The sequence below is a fragment of the Chelonoidis abingdonii genome, chromosome 26 (assembly GCF_003597395.2).
Source record: "Chelonoidis abingdonii isolate Lonesome George chromosome 26, CheloAbing_2.0, whole genome shotgun sequence".
NCBI lineage: Eukaryota > Metazoa > Chordata > Testudines > Testudinidae > Chelonoidis > Chelonoidis abingdonii.
In genome coordinates, this window is record NC_133794.1 from 4,340,894 (window position 1) to 4,358,646 (window position 17,753).

At 52.9% G+C, this 17,753-nt stretch overlaps 1 protein-coding gene across 1 annotated transcript in view; it reads right to left on the reverse strand.

Annotated features, from left to right (window-relative positions):
• CACNA1A (calcium voltage-gated channel subunit alpha1 A) overlaps positions 1-17,753 on the reverse strand; it is a 148,377-nt gene that overhangs the window by 24,294 nt on the left and 106,330 nt on the right. The window contains exons 32-42 of the mRNA XM_075061097.1: positions 16,322-16,438; positions 15,529-15,594; positions 15,197-15,297; positions 14,362-14,512; positions 13,233-13,360; positions 9,854-9,950; positions 2,591-2,696; positions 2,045-2,152; positions 1,298-1,398; positions 853-962; positions 285-423 (exon numbers count right to left, since the gene is read on the reverse strand). Of these exons, the coding sequence (XP_074917198.1) occupies positions 285-423; positions 853-962; positions 1,298-1,398; positions 2,045-2,152; positions 2,591-2,696; positions 9,854-9,950; positions 13,233-13,360; positions 14,362-14,512; positions 15,197-15,297; positions 15,529-15,594; positions 16,322-16,438 (1,224 nt within the window). The remainder of the gene's footprint in view (positions 1-284; positions 424-852; positions 963-1,297; positions 1,399-2,044; positions 2,153-2,590; positions 2,697-9,853; positions 9,951-13,232; positions 13,361-14,361; positions 14,513-15,196; positions 15,298-15,528; positions 15,595-16,321; positions 16,439-17,753) is intronic.

A 17,753-nucleotide genomic window follows, 5' to 3' on the forward strand; every position in this document is an offset into this window, starting at 1 on the left:
GAAGTAGCCCAGGGAGGTGTAGCTGTCACACAGCTGTTACAAGAGGCACTACAGACAGCTGCAAATCCATAGGGCCCTAGGCTGGAACCTGGAGTAGAGGGTGGGCCTGCGTTCCCCCCAAACCTCCCAACTCCTGATCAGACACAGGATGAGTTGACCCAGACTGTGGGGGAGATCACTGAGGTGAGCAAATCTGCCAAGAAGCGCAGGACCCATCAAGACAGAGGAGGAACTTTGTCAGAATAGATAGATAACGTGTGCATGGACATCGATCAATCGATCACCTGGGAATCGGGACGGCTGTTGGGCATGTCTTCGGGGTGACCTCGCTCTGGACTCCAGGTGCCTGTCTTCTGGAACATCGCCTGCGCCCGTTCGGTGACCCAGGACTGGCTCTCCTTGATGCCCCCTTCAGGCGCACTCCTGCCAGAGCAGACAGATGTCAGGCTATAGCCCCTGTGCTGCGAGGGCTGGCCTAGAGGGGCTAACAGCAATGCAGGCAGCGCATCTGCCATTAACAGAGCCAAGCCAGCATCGCGCAGCTTCTCTGGCAGTTAGAAAGCTGTTCCAGCCCTGGGCTCTCTCACAGGGAGACTCCGCAAGGTATGGTGACCTCCAGTCCTTGCCTCTCCCAGAAGGGGGTGCTGTGGGGAGCGGGGCAGGAGCGCTGGCTGTGGGGGGAGCTCCCAGCTACCCCAGCCCTGGCCTCTCCCAGCAGGGGGCGCTGTGGGGAGCGGGGCAGGAGCGCTGGCTGTGGGGGGAGCTCCCGGCTATGCCAGTCCTGGGCTCTCCAGCAAGCGGTGCTGCAGGGAGCAGGGCAGGACAACCAGATAGAGAATGCACAGGACTTACAGGCCACCCCCTTGGTCCAGCTGGGAGGACGGGAGAGCGTTCTGCCCCTGGACCCCTTCCTGGGTGGGGGACGGCGGCTCCATACGCTGGAACATGAGCGGCGTTCGATTCTGCAGGGAACACAGGAGGCATCAGACCAGCTTATGTGAAGGAAAAAAGGCTGTGAGGAGGCTCCCAAGCCAGCCTGGGCAGGGCACCCTCCTTCCCCCTGGCTGGGATGCTGGGCTCAAATCTTCAGCCCAGGGGAGGAGCATTTCACTGTGGTAGCAGCTTTCACCTGAGGGTCTCTCAATGCACTTCACAGGCAGCTCCACCCTACCCACTCCCAGGAGGTGAGTCTGCCTGACCAGCCCCATGTGAGGGGGAAACCGAGGCACAGAGTGGCAAAGGGGCTTACTCAAGTGAGTCAGTGGGAGAGCCAGCAACTGAACCCCAGGGGACGTACCTGTTCCTCCCTCATGGCCTGGAGCTTCTTGGCCTTGCTTTGCCGGTAGTATTCCATGATCATCATAGCGGCGTAGATCTTCCCAACTGTCAGGTCTGTGGCTGGGGGAGGCAGGAAGGGAGAGAGGCTGGGCATTATCAGCAGCCTCCCCTGCCCTGGCCCAGCATGAAGCAGCCCAGTTCCCCCCAGAATTTCAACCCTCTCAGGCTCTAGTCTCCAAAGCCGAGCGCCCCACTGGTGGTGGGGAAAATGTGGGCGCAGACTCTGGGCCCACACAGGACTTGGCCCCAGGCACGGCAAGGAGTAAAAATGCCAGAGAGATAAGGGCTTTGCAGACCAGACAGATCCCTGGGGATGGATGGACGGATCGTTGGCTGGGAGTCTCCAGGGCTCAGCTCGCCAAAAGTCACCCAGAAAGTCAGTGGCACATTGGGATAGAACCCAGGAGTCCTGATACTCTAGCCATTAGACATCACTCCCTTCCCACACTCCAGAAGTCCTGACTCCCAGCCACTGGCACTAACCAGGACACACATCTCTCTCCCAAGGCACAGAATGGGCATGGGCCAGCGCGAGCCCCCGTGGTGCGAGTGGGATGCTCAGCCCTGTGCAGCTCACCCTGCTGGGCAGCAGTGACCTGGCTAACGGGGGGCTGTGCTACAACCTTTCCAGGGAAGTTCCCATGCCAGGGAGCCAGGCGGTCTGCCGAGCTTGGGGAGAGTGCAGGGAACAAGCAGGGATGCTCACATTTGTGAGGGGTGACAAGGAGATCCAGGTTTTTGTGGGAGAGGTTGGGCCAGATGGCCATCATCTCCTTCCGCAGCTCGGCGTCCATCTGCTGCTTGTCAGCTCCTCCTGGAAGGCACGAGCCATGGGGAAGGTCAGCAGCTGGGCATCGGAGTCCCAAAATATCAGAGCCCCAGTGAAAGTGCTACTGTCCTGCTCCCTGGAGGAGCCAGAAGCTCCCCCCACAGCCAGCGCTCCTGCCCTGTTCAATACAGCGACCCCTGGTGGGAGAGGCCAGGGCTGGAGTAGCTGGGAGCTCCCCCACAGCCAGCGCTCCTGCCCCGTTCAATACAGCGCCCCCTGCTGGGGTAGCTGGGAGCTCCCCCATAGCAGCGCTCCTGTCCCGCTCCCTGCAGTGCCCCCTGCTGGGAGAGAGCAGGACTGGAGCAGTTGTGGATTTCCTTTGGAAGGTGGGGCTCCAGAGCAAGGCCCTGCCGGTAAGACCCCATCCTGCAGAGGAGCCAGCTCCCCACAGCACTGCCCCAGCTGCCAGAGCCTCCCACTTGCCTTTGGCGATCTTGATGTCCAGTGCGGTCCTGATCAGAGCCATGAGGGTTGAGTTGAAGTGGACGGTGTTGTCGTCAGCCACAGGCAGGTCCATGCGAAGCAGCCTCTGCAGAGGAGCAAGCAGAAGCGCGTCACCCTCACGGCCCCCCCACCCCAAAGGCCAGTTTGAGTTTCAAAACAGGGGAGCCCTGGGGAGAACTCTGAGGTGCCAACTGGTTCAGTGCTCGGGGGATCCCCAATTCTTGCTAACCAACACTCCTCCCCCATCCCTTCTGGATGCTGATGGGCCTAACGTGGGTGCCCAATGCCAATGAATGAGGCACTCCCTTTACAACATGCATCCTTGGCCTATACCTGTCTCCATCCAGCTGAGGATCTCAGAGTGTGTTGTGGCATTTGGGGATTAAACCTCAGCCACTTGTGCTGGGCCAGAATTGTACCCATTTTAGAGTCGGGGAAACTGGGGCAACAGTCTCCCCATTATACACAGTGAGTTAGTGGCAGATTTGGGAATAGGACCCAGGAGTCCTGGCTCAGGCTCCTGCTTTAACCACTATTCAACATTCCCATCCCAGAGCCAAGATTAGAACCCAGGAGACCTGACTTCTAGCTCCCTTCTCTAACCACTAGATACCACTCCCCTCCAACAGCTGGTCAGAGAACCCAGAAGTCCTGTTCCAACCTCTAGACCCCACCTTTCCTCTCTGGGTTGAATCCCTCCCCCCCTTCCCCAGAGTTCTTTCCAAAGGGCTCATGGACTTTTTTAAAAAAAGTTAAAATTAAGATAAAGAAATCAACAAAGCAACACAACTCCACGTTGCAAGGCAGCAGAGCACTCGGCATCAGCAAAGGAAAACAGGGGAGTGATAGTGCTCACTGCACAGGATGCAGCTGGCCCCATCCAACAAAGCACGTTCCTTCCGGTGCCCAGGCAAGCCAGTGCCATGCCAGGGCTCATGCAGCGGCATGCAGCATGCGGCAGGAAGCATTCCCAGAGAACACATCGAGACTCATTCATAGCTCTGGTATAGACTGCTCTAGAGTGAGAGGCCCGCAGGTTTTATGCAAAGAATGGGTGCGTCCTCAAGGTGCGAAGGGAAGAAATGAAAAAAATCGACAGAAACTCGGCATTCCTCAGAGTTCAGGCTGTTGGGCAACAAGATGCTTCGGGTTGGATTGGACAGTGGCCGACCAGTGCATTAGCTAAGATAAGGCTGTGGACCATATGGAGATGGGGTTGGGGACGGGATCTCTTCCGGTCTTTAAAGGGATGTAACTGACGAAGGTGGGAGGGACAGCAAAACGAGAAGGGAAAAGACAGAGAGAGTGGGGAGTAGGACAGACAGGGAGGATGAAGAGAAAATTAGCATGAAGGTCCATCCAAGCGTGACGTCCAGAAAACTGGGCTCTGCAGAGATCAGCATTAAGCACAGAGGTGCTGTGTCAGGGATTAGAGTGAGGGAGCGTGCAGCTCCACACTGCCCCATGGTTTGGGGAAGTAGCCCCCATCTTCCCCCTCTGGGCTCAAGACACTTTCACCTGTGCTGCGTTTTCAACCTGTCAGCAATTGGGCACCCCAAGGCCCCAGCAACAGTATTACATGGTCCCGATCACTGCTCTATGGTTCAGATCATGGGACGTTTGCCACATCCCTGAGCTAGGTTCAAATCCCACTTGGGCTGGAGTTGCTGTGTCGTCGCTGGTCCCCCCCAGGACCCTGCCTGATTATCCAGGTGTGGCCATGGTCCACCTGGACACACCCATCCTCCCAGGTCTCTGCCAGACCTTCCCAAAATGCATTGCACTGTGTGAAAGGCACCCACCATGCTCCATGGTGAAGCATGATAGGAGATGGGACTGGATTTTCCCAGAAGATCCTGGCACATGCATGGCTCTGCAGGGAGGGAGGCATGGATCGGCCAAACCATGTTACATGCTAACCTTGTCGAGTGACCCTGGAAGAGCCAGGTCACCTGCATGGTGCTCTCATTGGGCAGGCACCCAACACCAGGCAGGATTGGCCCATAACACGGTTCTCTTGAGAAGGGACCAGGCTGGGTCTGGGATGGAGCTGCCTGGATCCCAGAGGGATCACAATCAGCCAAGACCCCTCCACACAGCACCAGTGCTCCTCTCGCAATGGTTTTCTGGACAGCAGCTGTCATAGAGTGAGCCAAGGGAGAAGTGGGGTGAACTGGAGGGCATGGAAAAGACTCAGCAGGTATGAGATACCCAGGTGGACTGAATGGAGAACCCAGCAGGTTTCAGATAGAGTGAGGGGAGCGGAGGAGCAAGGACTGATGGGCAGGCTGAGGAGAGGCTACTGAGTAAAAACAACATGGTGCACATCTATTGCAGCTGCCGTCTGATGAGCTCTGTAAAATGGGGAAACTGAGGCACAGCCAGGGGACGTGACTTACCCAGCAGGCAAAGGGCAGAGCTGGGAATAGAACCTGGGAATCCTCACACTCAATTCAACCCTCTAACCACATTCTCTCCCCTAGCCAAGAACAGAACCTGGGAGTCCTGATTTCCTGCTCTCACTACTAGACATCACCCTCCTCCCAGATGCAGGAAGAGAGACGAGTCCTCAGTCCCATTGCTACACTAGCATCATATACATCAGCCTTCTCCTTTTCTGATGGGTCCAGTTAATGCAGTACAATCCCCTAGTGTGGACGCACTGTATAAAGTTGCTTATACCAGTAAAGCTATTTACATAAGGGAAAGGCAGTAAGTTATACTGGTTTAAGATGCTTTTATCTCAGTATAGCTGTGTCCACACTAGGAGTTCTACGGTTACAGCTACAGTCGTTAAAACCCACTCCCCTAACCGATGTGGTTGCACCAGGACAAACACCTCAGTCAATGTCCAGTGTGAAGGCTCAGGGTAGAACCCTTGCCTGCCCTGAGCTGCCATCTCTCTTAAAGCCCCAGCTCCTGGAGTCATGGGACAACCTCAGCTTTCATGCAAAAGAAAGAAGGACGTTCCCAGCCCTCATGGCGCTGGAGGAAAATGTGACCTGGGCGTAACTCTAAAGGCTCAGAAAGTAGGAGGCAAAGACAAGGCCAGGTCAATGTTACAGGCTTTTGCTGGCATAGCTTGGTCAGTCAGGGATGTGAAGAGGTGGCAACCCGACAGAGCCGTGCCAGCCGCTTCAAATGATTCCGTTTGCCCCACAGAACTCAGACCTACATCTCCTTTCCTTGGCCCATACCTCACCGGGCTCTGTTCAGTTTCTCTGTAGTGTCCATCACTGTGGGATCTAAGGCCCTGATTCCCATGGAGGCCAGCGTTTGTCCCAGTAATAGCAGGGGTGTGACTTTTCCCTATATTGCTACACTGGTTTGCCCCCTAGTACGATGCAATTCTACCAAGGTGCCTTGTTTCAATATGGCTTATTCCCCTTCCCACATGGGAACAGCTACAAGGCATCTTCACAACCATGTAGCAGTGGCCCTACTAGGAATTGCGCTGGCATCGCATAACAAAACCACACCCCGATGGAGTTCAGCGGCTGTCAGCGTGCAGAGCCGGGCTCAGGCTTACACCTGAAAGTGTTGCTGACCCAGTAACCACACATAGGGATGTGATTTTTTTTTAATGTGATTAAAAAGCCCTGGTCTAGACATGGTTACACCGCCAGAGGAGTCTTTTGCCAATATCTGGGGAACTGGTCTAAGCTGTCTTGGCAGGCGCTGCGTCTCCAGCAGACAGGCTTGCCAGTACAGCTCACAGACCCGGCCTAAAATGGATGCAAGAGTCAGGCCCTGACCCATCTTGGTCCTTAGAAGCCCCTCCCACCTGGCCAGGCAGCTGTGTGATCCTGGCTGGCCCTGTAGCAGGGGGAGTTGTTCCTTTAGCTCAGATGGGAGAGGCCTGTGGTTCAGGTGCTGGAAGGACTCAGGTTCTGTTCTGGCTGGCAGCCTAGGATAGGGGCAGGAGCAAACTCTGCTTCTGAGAACGCACCCCAGGACCAGCCTTCCCAAGCCTGGTGTAGGGACAATGGACTTTGCCAATGGGCTGAACCCTATTGGGCATGGACAAACAGATGCACAGGGACACCACGCATGGGGGATAGACACGGTGAGCGCTGGGTGGCTGAAGGAGCAATGAGGGGGCCTGCGACAGTGGAAGAAAAGAGAGAGGGGGAAGCAGTGGGTTATGGATCCACAGTCACAAATGGGAACCCTCCAAAATAGCCCTGGAGGGCAGTTCTAGCTTCCAAGCCGGGGGAAAGGCAGGAGTGGGGGGAGGGAGAGAGAATGGAAGTGAGGTGAGAACCAGAGATGGGAAAGACTGAATGTGATGGGAAGAGGAGAGAAGCTGCTAGACAGGCTAGAACTGCATTGACAGAGAAAGGAGGCCGGGATGAAAAGGGGCCGAGAGAGAAAGGTTAGTGGCTGTTAATACTGTCTCTGGTGGAGGAGATTTTTGAAAGCAGCACAAGGGAGTTCCCCATAGGGCTGATTACAGATGGGGACCAGCTTCTTGGGCAGAGAACGGGGTTTTCAAAGGAGATGGCCTGGAGATCACAAGCGATTGGTCTCTGACATTGGCACCATGTTCAGCCCTGGCTTGAGCAGACTCATCTGCAATTGAAAAAGTTGCAGTTTCACCTGTTTAATCCCAGGGATGAAATTAGCTCCTGCCAAGCTGATCACGTGGGTAGAGTCCTGCACCTATGTGGAAGCCCACTGATTTCTCTGCTTCAGTTGCAAAATTGGGACTTTAGAGCTTGTCTCGGTGGGGAGACTGACTGGCACAGCTACAGCAGCATCACTATTCTGCTGCAGCTGGTCCAATAACAACAACTCCAAGCTCTTCTCCATCAGATCTCAAAGCAGGTAACCACGGAGGTCGGTCTCATTATCACTGCGGCACAGAGAGGGGAAGCGACTGACAAGTCGCAGAGCTGGAATCCAGCTCGCCTGAGTCCCAGTTCAGTGGCTCTCCCCGCTAGGCCACACTGCCAGATTCACACTCTACCAGATTCCACAAGAACTTCCCTCTCCAGACAAGCCCTGAGGCCACCGTTCCAGGTCACCGACTTGAGCTGAACAAAAACCAGCCTGGTTTCAAGTCCACGCAGCCTTTCCCACTGGTTTTTCATAGCATTTCAATCCTAGATCCTGCGGCCACAGGGGCCCATTTCAATCATCCAGTTTGACCCTCCTGTAGAACTCAGGCCATGGGACTTCCCTGTTTGAACTCAAGCTGATATTTTAGAAAAAAAATCCATCCAATCTTGATTTAAACACAGATAATGCTGGAGAATCCATCCCAACCCTTGGTAAATCGTATTAATGGTTAATTACCGCATTAAAAACGTGTGCCTAAATCTACACCTGTCCAGCTCCAACTTCCAGCAACAGAATCTTGTTACATCTTTCGCTATGTTTCAAATCACATCTTTAGGCCTTGGGCAGATCTTCACTGCAGTTAGCCTGAGTTATCCACACTCAAGTGACTCCTCTGGAGTCAACCCAGCTTGACTCAGAGCGACCATAACAATCGAGTTGCAGCACCCACACATCTGTGGGTGTCGCTAGGACTTCTGGGGTGCATGCTGTGGTTCTTTGTACAGCAATCAGGTCAGAAATATGGTGTCACTGGTCAATGTCAGGCAAAAAAAGCCAAACAAATCTGATATTTTGAAAACAAATCCCCGGTCTAGGTTACAAATCACAGTTAAGATGATTAAAACTTGAAAGAAACTAAGCATCTAATTTCCTTTCTACCACTGAGGGTGTTTAGCATCTCATACTTTGAAAGGTGAGGAAACTGAGGCACAGAGCCGTGACTAGCTTATGTTCACCCACTGAATCTAAGCCATTGTAGGGAACTGAACCAAGTTCTGCTGCTCTCCAGCATGCTGCCTGAATCACTAGGCACAGCTGCCTCCAAGAGTCAATTTCACTTCCAGGATCTAACCCCTAGCTGCAATGTTGTAAACACTGCAGTCGGATCTTCACAGCTGAGGGAACAGCTTCCATTGGATCCCCGAGAAATTAAGGTGAATGCCTATGGATGGTAGACTGGGTGAAACCTAAGTGGTGGCCAGATTTCCCAGGGCTCAGGACTCACCACTGGACCCAGACTGTCCAACGAGGCCAGAACTCAGTAGCTCACTTCTGGGTAGGTGTCAGAATGTTTGAAAATATGGTGACTTATTTCAGTGCCTCAACGCTCGTCTACCTGGGGCAATTTACCAGCGTAACTACACTGGTATACCTATACCGCGAGCGTTGCACCAGTGCAACTCCCAACTCTTATTCCGCATTCAGAGGCCCTTTGCCTGCTTTCTGGTGCTTGTTCAAAATAACCCAGAGAAAGGCACTCTAATGTCGGAATTCGAGGTTCCCACATGGGGTAAACTGGTAAACGTCTCTGTGTGAACAGACTCGGTGCTGTGCTCTTTTGAAAACTCTAGCTTATGTGCTTCTACAGCGCCGAGGACAATGATCCCCGATCTTGACTGTGATGCTATTGAGAGCGACCCTTTAAAATCCACTGCCTTGACTCTGACTGTTCCCTCCCTCCCAGGACTTGCAATCAGTCCTCACGGATCATTCCGTGAAAGGAATGGACCAGATACTCTGAGCCATGGTGCCGCTGTATCGCCTGAATTGCCTTCCTTCCCTGGTCAACCTATTAGATTCTCATCCTGGGCCTGAGCTAAACCACAACGAACTGAATGGAAAATGTCCACTGACTTCAATGGGTTCGAGATCAGGCCCACAAGGGATTTATGACCCCTGCCCTCTTCCCACTGTCCAGCTTTGAACTGGAACCTTTCAATTTCCATCCACCTGTCTCCCACCCATTAAGGAAATCTTTAATGACTGAGATGTGACAGGTCGGTCAGAGCTGTATGGATCATCCTACAGAGAAGGGTTCCACAGGGGTGGGGTGGGGGAATTAATGTTTTAAAGCAATGTCTCTTCCACCGAATAAAAAAAGGAAAGGAAGAAGGAATCCTTAAAAAGGGGCTTGCAGAGAATTAACATGCACCTTGGACTTCAGTTCTTACCCACCCCAGCTGACTTGCCATAATGGAGTCTCTGAAACATGAAATGCTAACGGACTCAAACGGACACACTGCACTATTTAAGAAATTTGATCAAGGAAAAAAACACAAAGAAATGTATAAAAAGATATTGTATAGGCTGAGTTTTTAAAAAAATGTTTTGGTTAAAAAAAATTAAAAAAAAATTAAGTGAATTTGATTTGCATGTTTTTGTCTTTTTAATTTATTCTACCTTATAAGCAACCCGGGGTGGGCATTTCTTCCCTAACCCAAGGGGTGGAGACATATGCCTCAGCATCTCATACATATCCGTGAAAGTCATCCGGCCCCTGGTAGCGGAAAGGAAAAAAAAAAAAAGGCACGAAAAAATAGACAAGAGAGAGATGCAAAGAAGAAAAAAATATTTTAAATCAATTTCAAAAGGACGGAAAAAAACAAAAGAAAAAATGCAAAGATTACTGTGCTGCTTCTCAGCAGAAGGAGTGAGAGCTCACACACCTTTCATTCCTCTGTGTAACTAGCCAGCTTTGGGTGTGATTCAGCAAAGCACTTAAGCTCCCATCGATCCACTGCCCAATGAAATCAATGGCAGTTTGTCCATTGCCTTCAGGGGGCACCGCATTCTGCCCTTGCTTAAGAGAAATGAGTGTAGGCACAAGCTTTAGTGATTTGCTGGGCTCCTGGAGTCCTTTAGCCAAAATTTCTCCTGGTGTTCTGGGAGGGAGGACTGCAGGATCGGGCCGTCTTTGTAGCACAGAACAGGACAAAGAGAGCAGCAAAGAGTCCTCTGGCACCTTACAGACTAACAAACGTTTTGGAGCATGAGCTTTCGTGGGTGAATACCCACTTCATTGGATGCATTCACCCACGAAAGCTCATGCTCCAAAACGTCTGTTAGTCTATAAGGTGCCACATGATTCTTTGCTGCTTTTATAGATCCAGACTAACACGGCTACCCCTCTGATATAGGACACAGAGAGAGAGATTTAGCTTTGAGCATGCCTCTTTGCCAATGCTGGAGAAGGTGGTGGGCGGGGGGAGGGGGTGTAGAGATACAGTGGTACAGATCCTCAGTGCCTAGCTTCAGCTGACAGCAAGCAGAAAGGGTTCAAAATCACCGAGATGCTCCATGCGGTACTGGGCGGACGGCATCCTCGTACGCATTCTGTGTGCTAAGGACGTGAGTGGGTTACTCCTTGAGAAGTGCAGGATACCGAGATGTGTGTGTGTATATATATATATATGAAATATATATATTAAAGAAACCATAAGCAACATTCATTCCGTTGATGCTAGCAGGTTTTAGTGTAAGTCAAACCTTGCAAGCAACCCTATGAGGGCATTTCTTGCCTAAGCCCAGAGGGGGAGAGATAACACGCAATAAACTGTACATATCCTTATAATGAATTCGGCCACTGCAAGAAGAATACAGGGGGTTAGTGCAGAGCTACAGGGTGAGAAACACACAGACTGTCATGTACACACAGGTCACTGCAAGGCTGCCAGGAACAGGTGCCCAGGCCAGCTAAGGCAACCTGCCCGGATTGACCTTGGGGGTGGGGGGTTGGATACACATTCCTGTGGGCTCCAGTGGGAGCTGAGGGCGGTTGGCCTTGGAAGAGTAGAGGCCTGGTGTTAAAATCGCTACTACAGACCATAGCTGGCTAAGATGTCCTGGGAGGTGGGTCTGTTATCAGGGAAACTGAGGCACAGAGCTGCAGGGTGTGGGCAGTGACTTATTCAAGGTCACCCAGGGAGCCATCAGCAGAACTGGCAACAGAACTCGAGTCCTGGCTCCCAGCCCCCTCTGCTCTAACCCACTAGACCCCACATTCCCTCCCGAACTGGGGACAGAACCAGGGGTCCAGGCTCCCTGCTCTGTTTTCAGACCCACAGGCCCCTCCTGGGGCCTAATGCAAAGCCCGGTAAAGTCAATGCAATGGCTGCCTCTGACTCCAATGGGTTTGGGATCAGGACCCGACACTGTGCTGGGGGAGAGGTGTCACTCATATGCAAAGGACCCTCGTGCCAAGGCGGGGGCAGGGTTATGTCTACCCCCCAGTGGCACGAGATTGGACTCGGGGGCTGGTTCGGAGCTCCTCCTGCTGGGCTTGGCAGGGCTTGCCAGGTAGAGTTGGCAGCGTAGACAAACACCTTAAACCTGGAAACAACGGGCATTTCCGAGAAATGGAACAGGGCACAGGGATGACATGGGACAGCACAACGCCTGGGGTGGTGGCCCCCTGGCACAGAACCGAACATGACACTCCAAGAATCCTCTGCAGAGGAGTCATAATGTCCCGGAGCCAGGGTGGGGGTACATCCCCAAACGCCCTGTGTCTAGCTAGCGGCCTCTCCCTGGCACTGCCAGTTGTGTCACCTAGCTGTGACTGTGGTGTCTCTGGGCGGGGGAGGAAAACAGCCCTGTGTTTTCCATCCATCCAGTCCTTCCACAAGCTGTTACCCACTTCACAATGCGCTGTAATAATGGGAGAGCCCGGGGCACCACGGGACACCCCAGGGCCCTTTGATTTGCTTGGGAAGGGGGGGAGGGTGAGAGAGAATCCAGCGGCAAGAACCTAAAATTGAAAAAGGAAACATTAAACAGCAACACTATCCAAGAGCCTGCGTGTGCAGGGCCCCGAGAGGGACACAGAGCCAGCCCAGGAGAGGTGGACAGGCTTTGGGATCCGGTCTCGCTAGTGTACAGCTGGGTCAGTGCTCAGGGGGAACTGGTCCTGTCTGCCCCGAATCTGATCCTGGACAGATCCTCTGCAGCACCTGCCCCGGAGAGTTGGCATTCAGCCATGAGAGAGGCCTCCACGTGTCGCCCCTCCTGGCAACCGGAGGAACACAGCCCCTGCCTGCAGGCCAGAGGACGTGATGATCTGTTAGGGGAGGCAAGGAGGCAGCCAGGCGGGCAACAAGGGCTGCTTCTAGGAGGCTTTGTCCGGCTTTGTCCAGGAACTAACCCAAGGCAGCGGCTACCCAGCAAACCAGGGTATTGACTAGGACCAACCTCCCCCACCTCACTGCAAAGGGTTCTCGACTCAGGAGATGCTGGCTGATGGCTCCTTCCCATGGTGCTTGGACTCCAGGGTGCCCTGCACCCCCTTCTCCCAGCCCTAGAAACTTCCAGATGGGCCTGGAAACTTCAGACCCTACAAGAACCCAGGAATCTGAGCCGATGTCTGCGCTGGATTGTCCAGAGTAGGCCATCTAGCCCCGTATCGCCACGGCACTGAATCAGATCCATGGCCCACCAAGCCATGTAACTGTTCTTCCCTGGAATAGTGGATTAGAGTGAGGGCACCTGGGTCCGGTATCCACTCCCCTTCCCGAGCTGGACATAGAATCCAGGAGTCCTGACACCCAGCCCCAACCAGGCTCTGACAGCTAGATCCCACTCCTCCTTGACTTGGTTCTTTCTGCTCCCCACCTGCTTCCCCCAGCCCCCCAAAAGTCAGTTCTCTGCTGATGCAGGAGGCTCATCTCGGCTCCCCAGCAGACATGGACAAATCCGAGCCCTCCAATCTTCCCCTCGAGGGAGGGAAGGGAGCCCCAGTTGCTGGCCGGGGGCAGGAGGTGTGGGATGAGGGTGAGGTCCTTACCAAGCGGCGGGGTCATACTCTGCCCACACACGCACATACTCGTCCAGATGGTGGGGTCCCAGGATGGAGGAGTCTCGGGTCAGGTACTCAAAGTTGTCCATGATGACGGCCACAAACAGGTTCAGCATCTGCAGCAGCATGGGTTGGGGCATGGAGGAGGGGGAAGACAGACGCAGAGGCATATTGAACAAGTAGTTCAGTGCAGATAAGAACCCAGCGGTGAAATCCTGCAGCCCTTGCCATGGCGGGGCTCTGAGCGCTCCAAAGCCTCCTCTTTCCGTGCATCTCTAGCTCATGTTTTGGTCATTCTCCCACTCCCCATCTTCCCTTTACTCATGCAGCATGCACATACCACTATGCACACACCTGTCATCATACACACGCCAACACAGAGGCATGCCGAGTACATACATGTACTTATGCACCATCACATACTAAAATACACACACAACTGGCATAAACATGCAACACACACACACACACACAATTCCCACATACACACACCACATAAGTGCATTGCATACATGCAATTCACAAACCATAATATGCCAATGTGCATACACATGTACTCACATGCACACACATGTACTCACATGCACATGTGCATGCGTGCTCACACACAGCACATGCACAGAAGATACATGTACATATGCATCAACACATACTAAACTACACACACAACTGGCATAAACATGAAACACACACACAATTCCCTCATACACACACCACGTACATGCATTGCATACATGCAACTCACAGACCATAATATGCCAATGTGTACACACACGTCAATGTGCACACCCGTGTCACACAGCACATGCACATGTGCACACATGTGCCAATGTGCATATACATATGCACACATCTGCTAACATGCAAACTCACACGTACAAGTCATCAGACACAACTTGTGCATGTGTCATTATGCAAGCACATATACACACGTCAACACAACTCCCCCAGGAGCGCACAGAGCACACACACACACAGATGGGCACACACCTACGAATACCCTAACAGCTCATACACACAGCGCACATATATACCTGTCAACGCACCTCAGCTCACACACGCCAGCACACTCACGACTCAGGCCTGCTGCTCCCCGCCCAGCTCCCCACAGACTCACCAAGAAGGAGCAGAGGAAAATGAAGGAGACAAAATAAAAATAGGCGAACTCGTTGCCACACTCGTGCTCCTTGATGCCTGAGTTCTCGTCGCAGGGCTTCCCGCTCAGACAGGACAGCATGATCTCGTGCCAGGCCTCGCCTGTGGCGCTCCTGCAGCCGCACAGAGAGAGAAGGGGAAGTGTGTTGGGAGGGCAGGGCAGGGCAGGGCAGGGGGAGCAACCCAGGCAGCTGTGTCCCAGTCCCCTCAGGCACCTGGGTGCCAGGAATGACTCTTGGCACATATACAGCATCATTCAGCCTAAAGTGCTTACAGGGATGTTTTTTTTCCAGCTGTTTATACTCAGATCCCTCGCCTGGTGCTGAGGTGCAGCCACCTCTGGGGTGCAGGGTGGGGGCTGTTTATACTGGGATCCCTCGCCTGGTGCTTAGGTGCAGCTACCTCTGGTATGTGGGCTGTTTATACTGGGATCCCTTGCCTGGTGCTTAGGTGCAGCCACCTCTGGGGTGTGGGGCGGGGGCTGTTTCTACTGGGATCCCTCACCTGGCGCTGAGATGCAGCCACCTCTGGGGTGCGGGGCGGGGCTGTTTATACTGGGATCCCTCACCTGGTGCTTAGGTGCAGCCACCTCTGGGGTGTGGGTTGTTTATACTGGGATCCCTCACCTGGCACTGAGGTGCAGCCACCTCTGGGGTGGAGCTTGGGGGCTAATTAACAGCCAGACAACCCATGGCATTAGAGCAAGGTATCCCAGGAGGTCAGTTTTCTTGCAATTGTAGTGGGGACGGGACACAGATCTCTGCTCAGTCCAGCTTCTGCCAGGGACAGGGTCTCACCTAAAAAGAAGCATGAGGGCCTGGAAGAAGGTGCGGAAGTTGTTGTGTTCTGTGATAGCCGACTCCTCCTCTTCGTCTTCAATGCCAATGTTACCGAACACCTGCAAAGGCAGAGGGCCCTCAGATAGCAATGGAGATGGCGCCTCATCTCTCTCCTGCAGACAGCCTGCTCCAGCATCCAGGCACAGCTGGCTTGGAGCCCAGCGCAGCCCTAACCCGCATGTGTGTGCGGAGGATTTACTCCCCATCCAAGGCACTAGTGCTCCGTCTCCGCCCCGCAGAATGGCCTGTGATGGTGTCCTGCCCCCTGAGCTGGCCGGCCTGACACTCACCTGCATGCCGATGATGGCGTAGATGAAGAAGAGCATAGCAATCAGCAGACAGACGTAGGGAAGGGCCTAGGGAGAGAAGCAGAACGGGGCGCGTCACTCATGGGGGGCTTTAAACCTCGCGCCCTGCCAGGCTAATAGCTTCCCCCTGTACTGGGCCAGCGGCTGCTTCTCCATTCAATGCAGCAAAATCCAGCTTACACCCCTCACGTGCACCATTGGCTGGATCGCAGGGGGAGCATACTGGGAGCTTCCCTCCTCGCCCGCCGTGCCTCCTCCAGCGCTCAGCACAGGGAAGGCACAGACGGTGAAGAGACCTGCCACCACAGCAACACTGACCCAATCCACAGCCTACTGAAACCAGAGGGAGGTTGTCATTGCTTCCCCAGGCACCCACCCTGGGCCAGGGGTCAGCAACTGAGGTGGGAATAGCACCTGGATGCCACCCTGCTGAGACACTTTGAGATAGATAGAGAGCGAGAGAGAGAGATTGAGGGGGTGGATGGGGATAGATAGGTAGATAGACAGATAGACAGATGTGCATGGGGACGGATGGACGAAAGGGTGTGTATGGGATGGCTGGATAGACAGAGTACAAGTGGATGGATGGGTTTCTATGGGGATAGACAGAGGGGTCTGTATGGGGGCAAACGGACAGATGTGGAATCAATACATCTTCAGAGTCAAGGGTCCAGCCCGCATACGCTAAACCTTGGGCAGTCACGACGGGTCAGTCATTCAGTGAGTCAGTCGCTGGGTTCCTGGCCCCCTGGCCCAGCCCCCCGTCCCCGGTCACCTTAAAGGACTGGACGAAGGTCCACAGCAGGATGCGGATCGTGTAGCCCTGACGTAGAAGCTTGATGAGGCGGGCAGCACGGAAGAGCCGCAGGAAGCTCAGGTTGATGAAGTTGTTCTGAGGGGATGAAAGGAAGGAGAGGTGAGCGCTACCCGTGGGCGCAAGAGGGGAGATCCTCACCCCCAGGGAAGACTGCCCTGAACGTGTGCCCGAATCCACGCAGCACCGCAGGGGAACAACCCAGGAAAACATCAACTCAACACACGATTAACCCACCAACTCACAACTAAAACGAAAGCCACGGAGCACTTAAGGAAGTATTAATAAAAGAATAACAACACCATCAATTGTGATCAATGAATAGCAACTGTTTATAACCAATACTACTAAATATTATTATTCACAACGCCATTAATTAATAACCAATGATAAACAGCAGCAGTGCATAATATTACCAAATAGATAATAAATGACTACAATACACAATGCTATTCCTGATTGTATGTGATAAATAAATGATAAGCACAGTATTGTTTAACCAATGATATAACCAATACATCGCTGATAAACAATAAACGGTATCGCAATGCGTATTAATAAATAACATAAACAATACCAGCTCATGGTAATTATAACACACAATAAATAAATATGATTATAATGCATTGGATGCTATTAAGAATAAAATGAATGTTAATGAATTAATAGTGTTGTTAACAATTTAATAAAAATAAATGATACATAATATTAATACAAATAATGATACTCAGCCGGGACAACGAATGATAACACTATGAACAAATCGCAGCATGGAAGCCACCCAACAATCTCCACCCACCAGCCATCCCTGAAAAAGGAAAAACGAACATAAAGGAAACTAAGAAGCCGGGCTCATCCAATTGGGAACTCCATGGTTATTCGGCAGTATCAGGGTTATATATTGTTAACTATCCCAACAACCAAATGCACTGATATTTTCTGACACAAGCAGGTAGAGCATTGTGGGGTCACGCCACACACGTACTATGCACACACAACCACAGAGAATGAAAGCAGGACAAGTGCCAGGAGAGGGGGAGTTCGGGATGGGAAGGGATCTGGGGACTTGCAAGGTTACAGATCACATGTGATGATTGGGACCTCAAATGCATCTGTCTCTGTGCACCCAACAGCCACGCTGGGATGCTCCCTGGAATAACATCTTGAGGCTGGCGGAGGGGGAGGAGGGACTCAGCCTGCAGGCACGGACAATTCAGTGAGGTTTTGCTCCAAGGGATGGGGAGGGGAGGGCCAAGAGGCCGGGAAGCTTCACTTGTCCTGTTGGTTTCACGAAGATGCATTCTGGACCTCCCAGGAGCAGATGGCATGTGGCTTCTGGGACCGGGCTGAGCAGTGCAAAGTGTGGTAGGCTCTGGAGTTCCCACAGGGCACT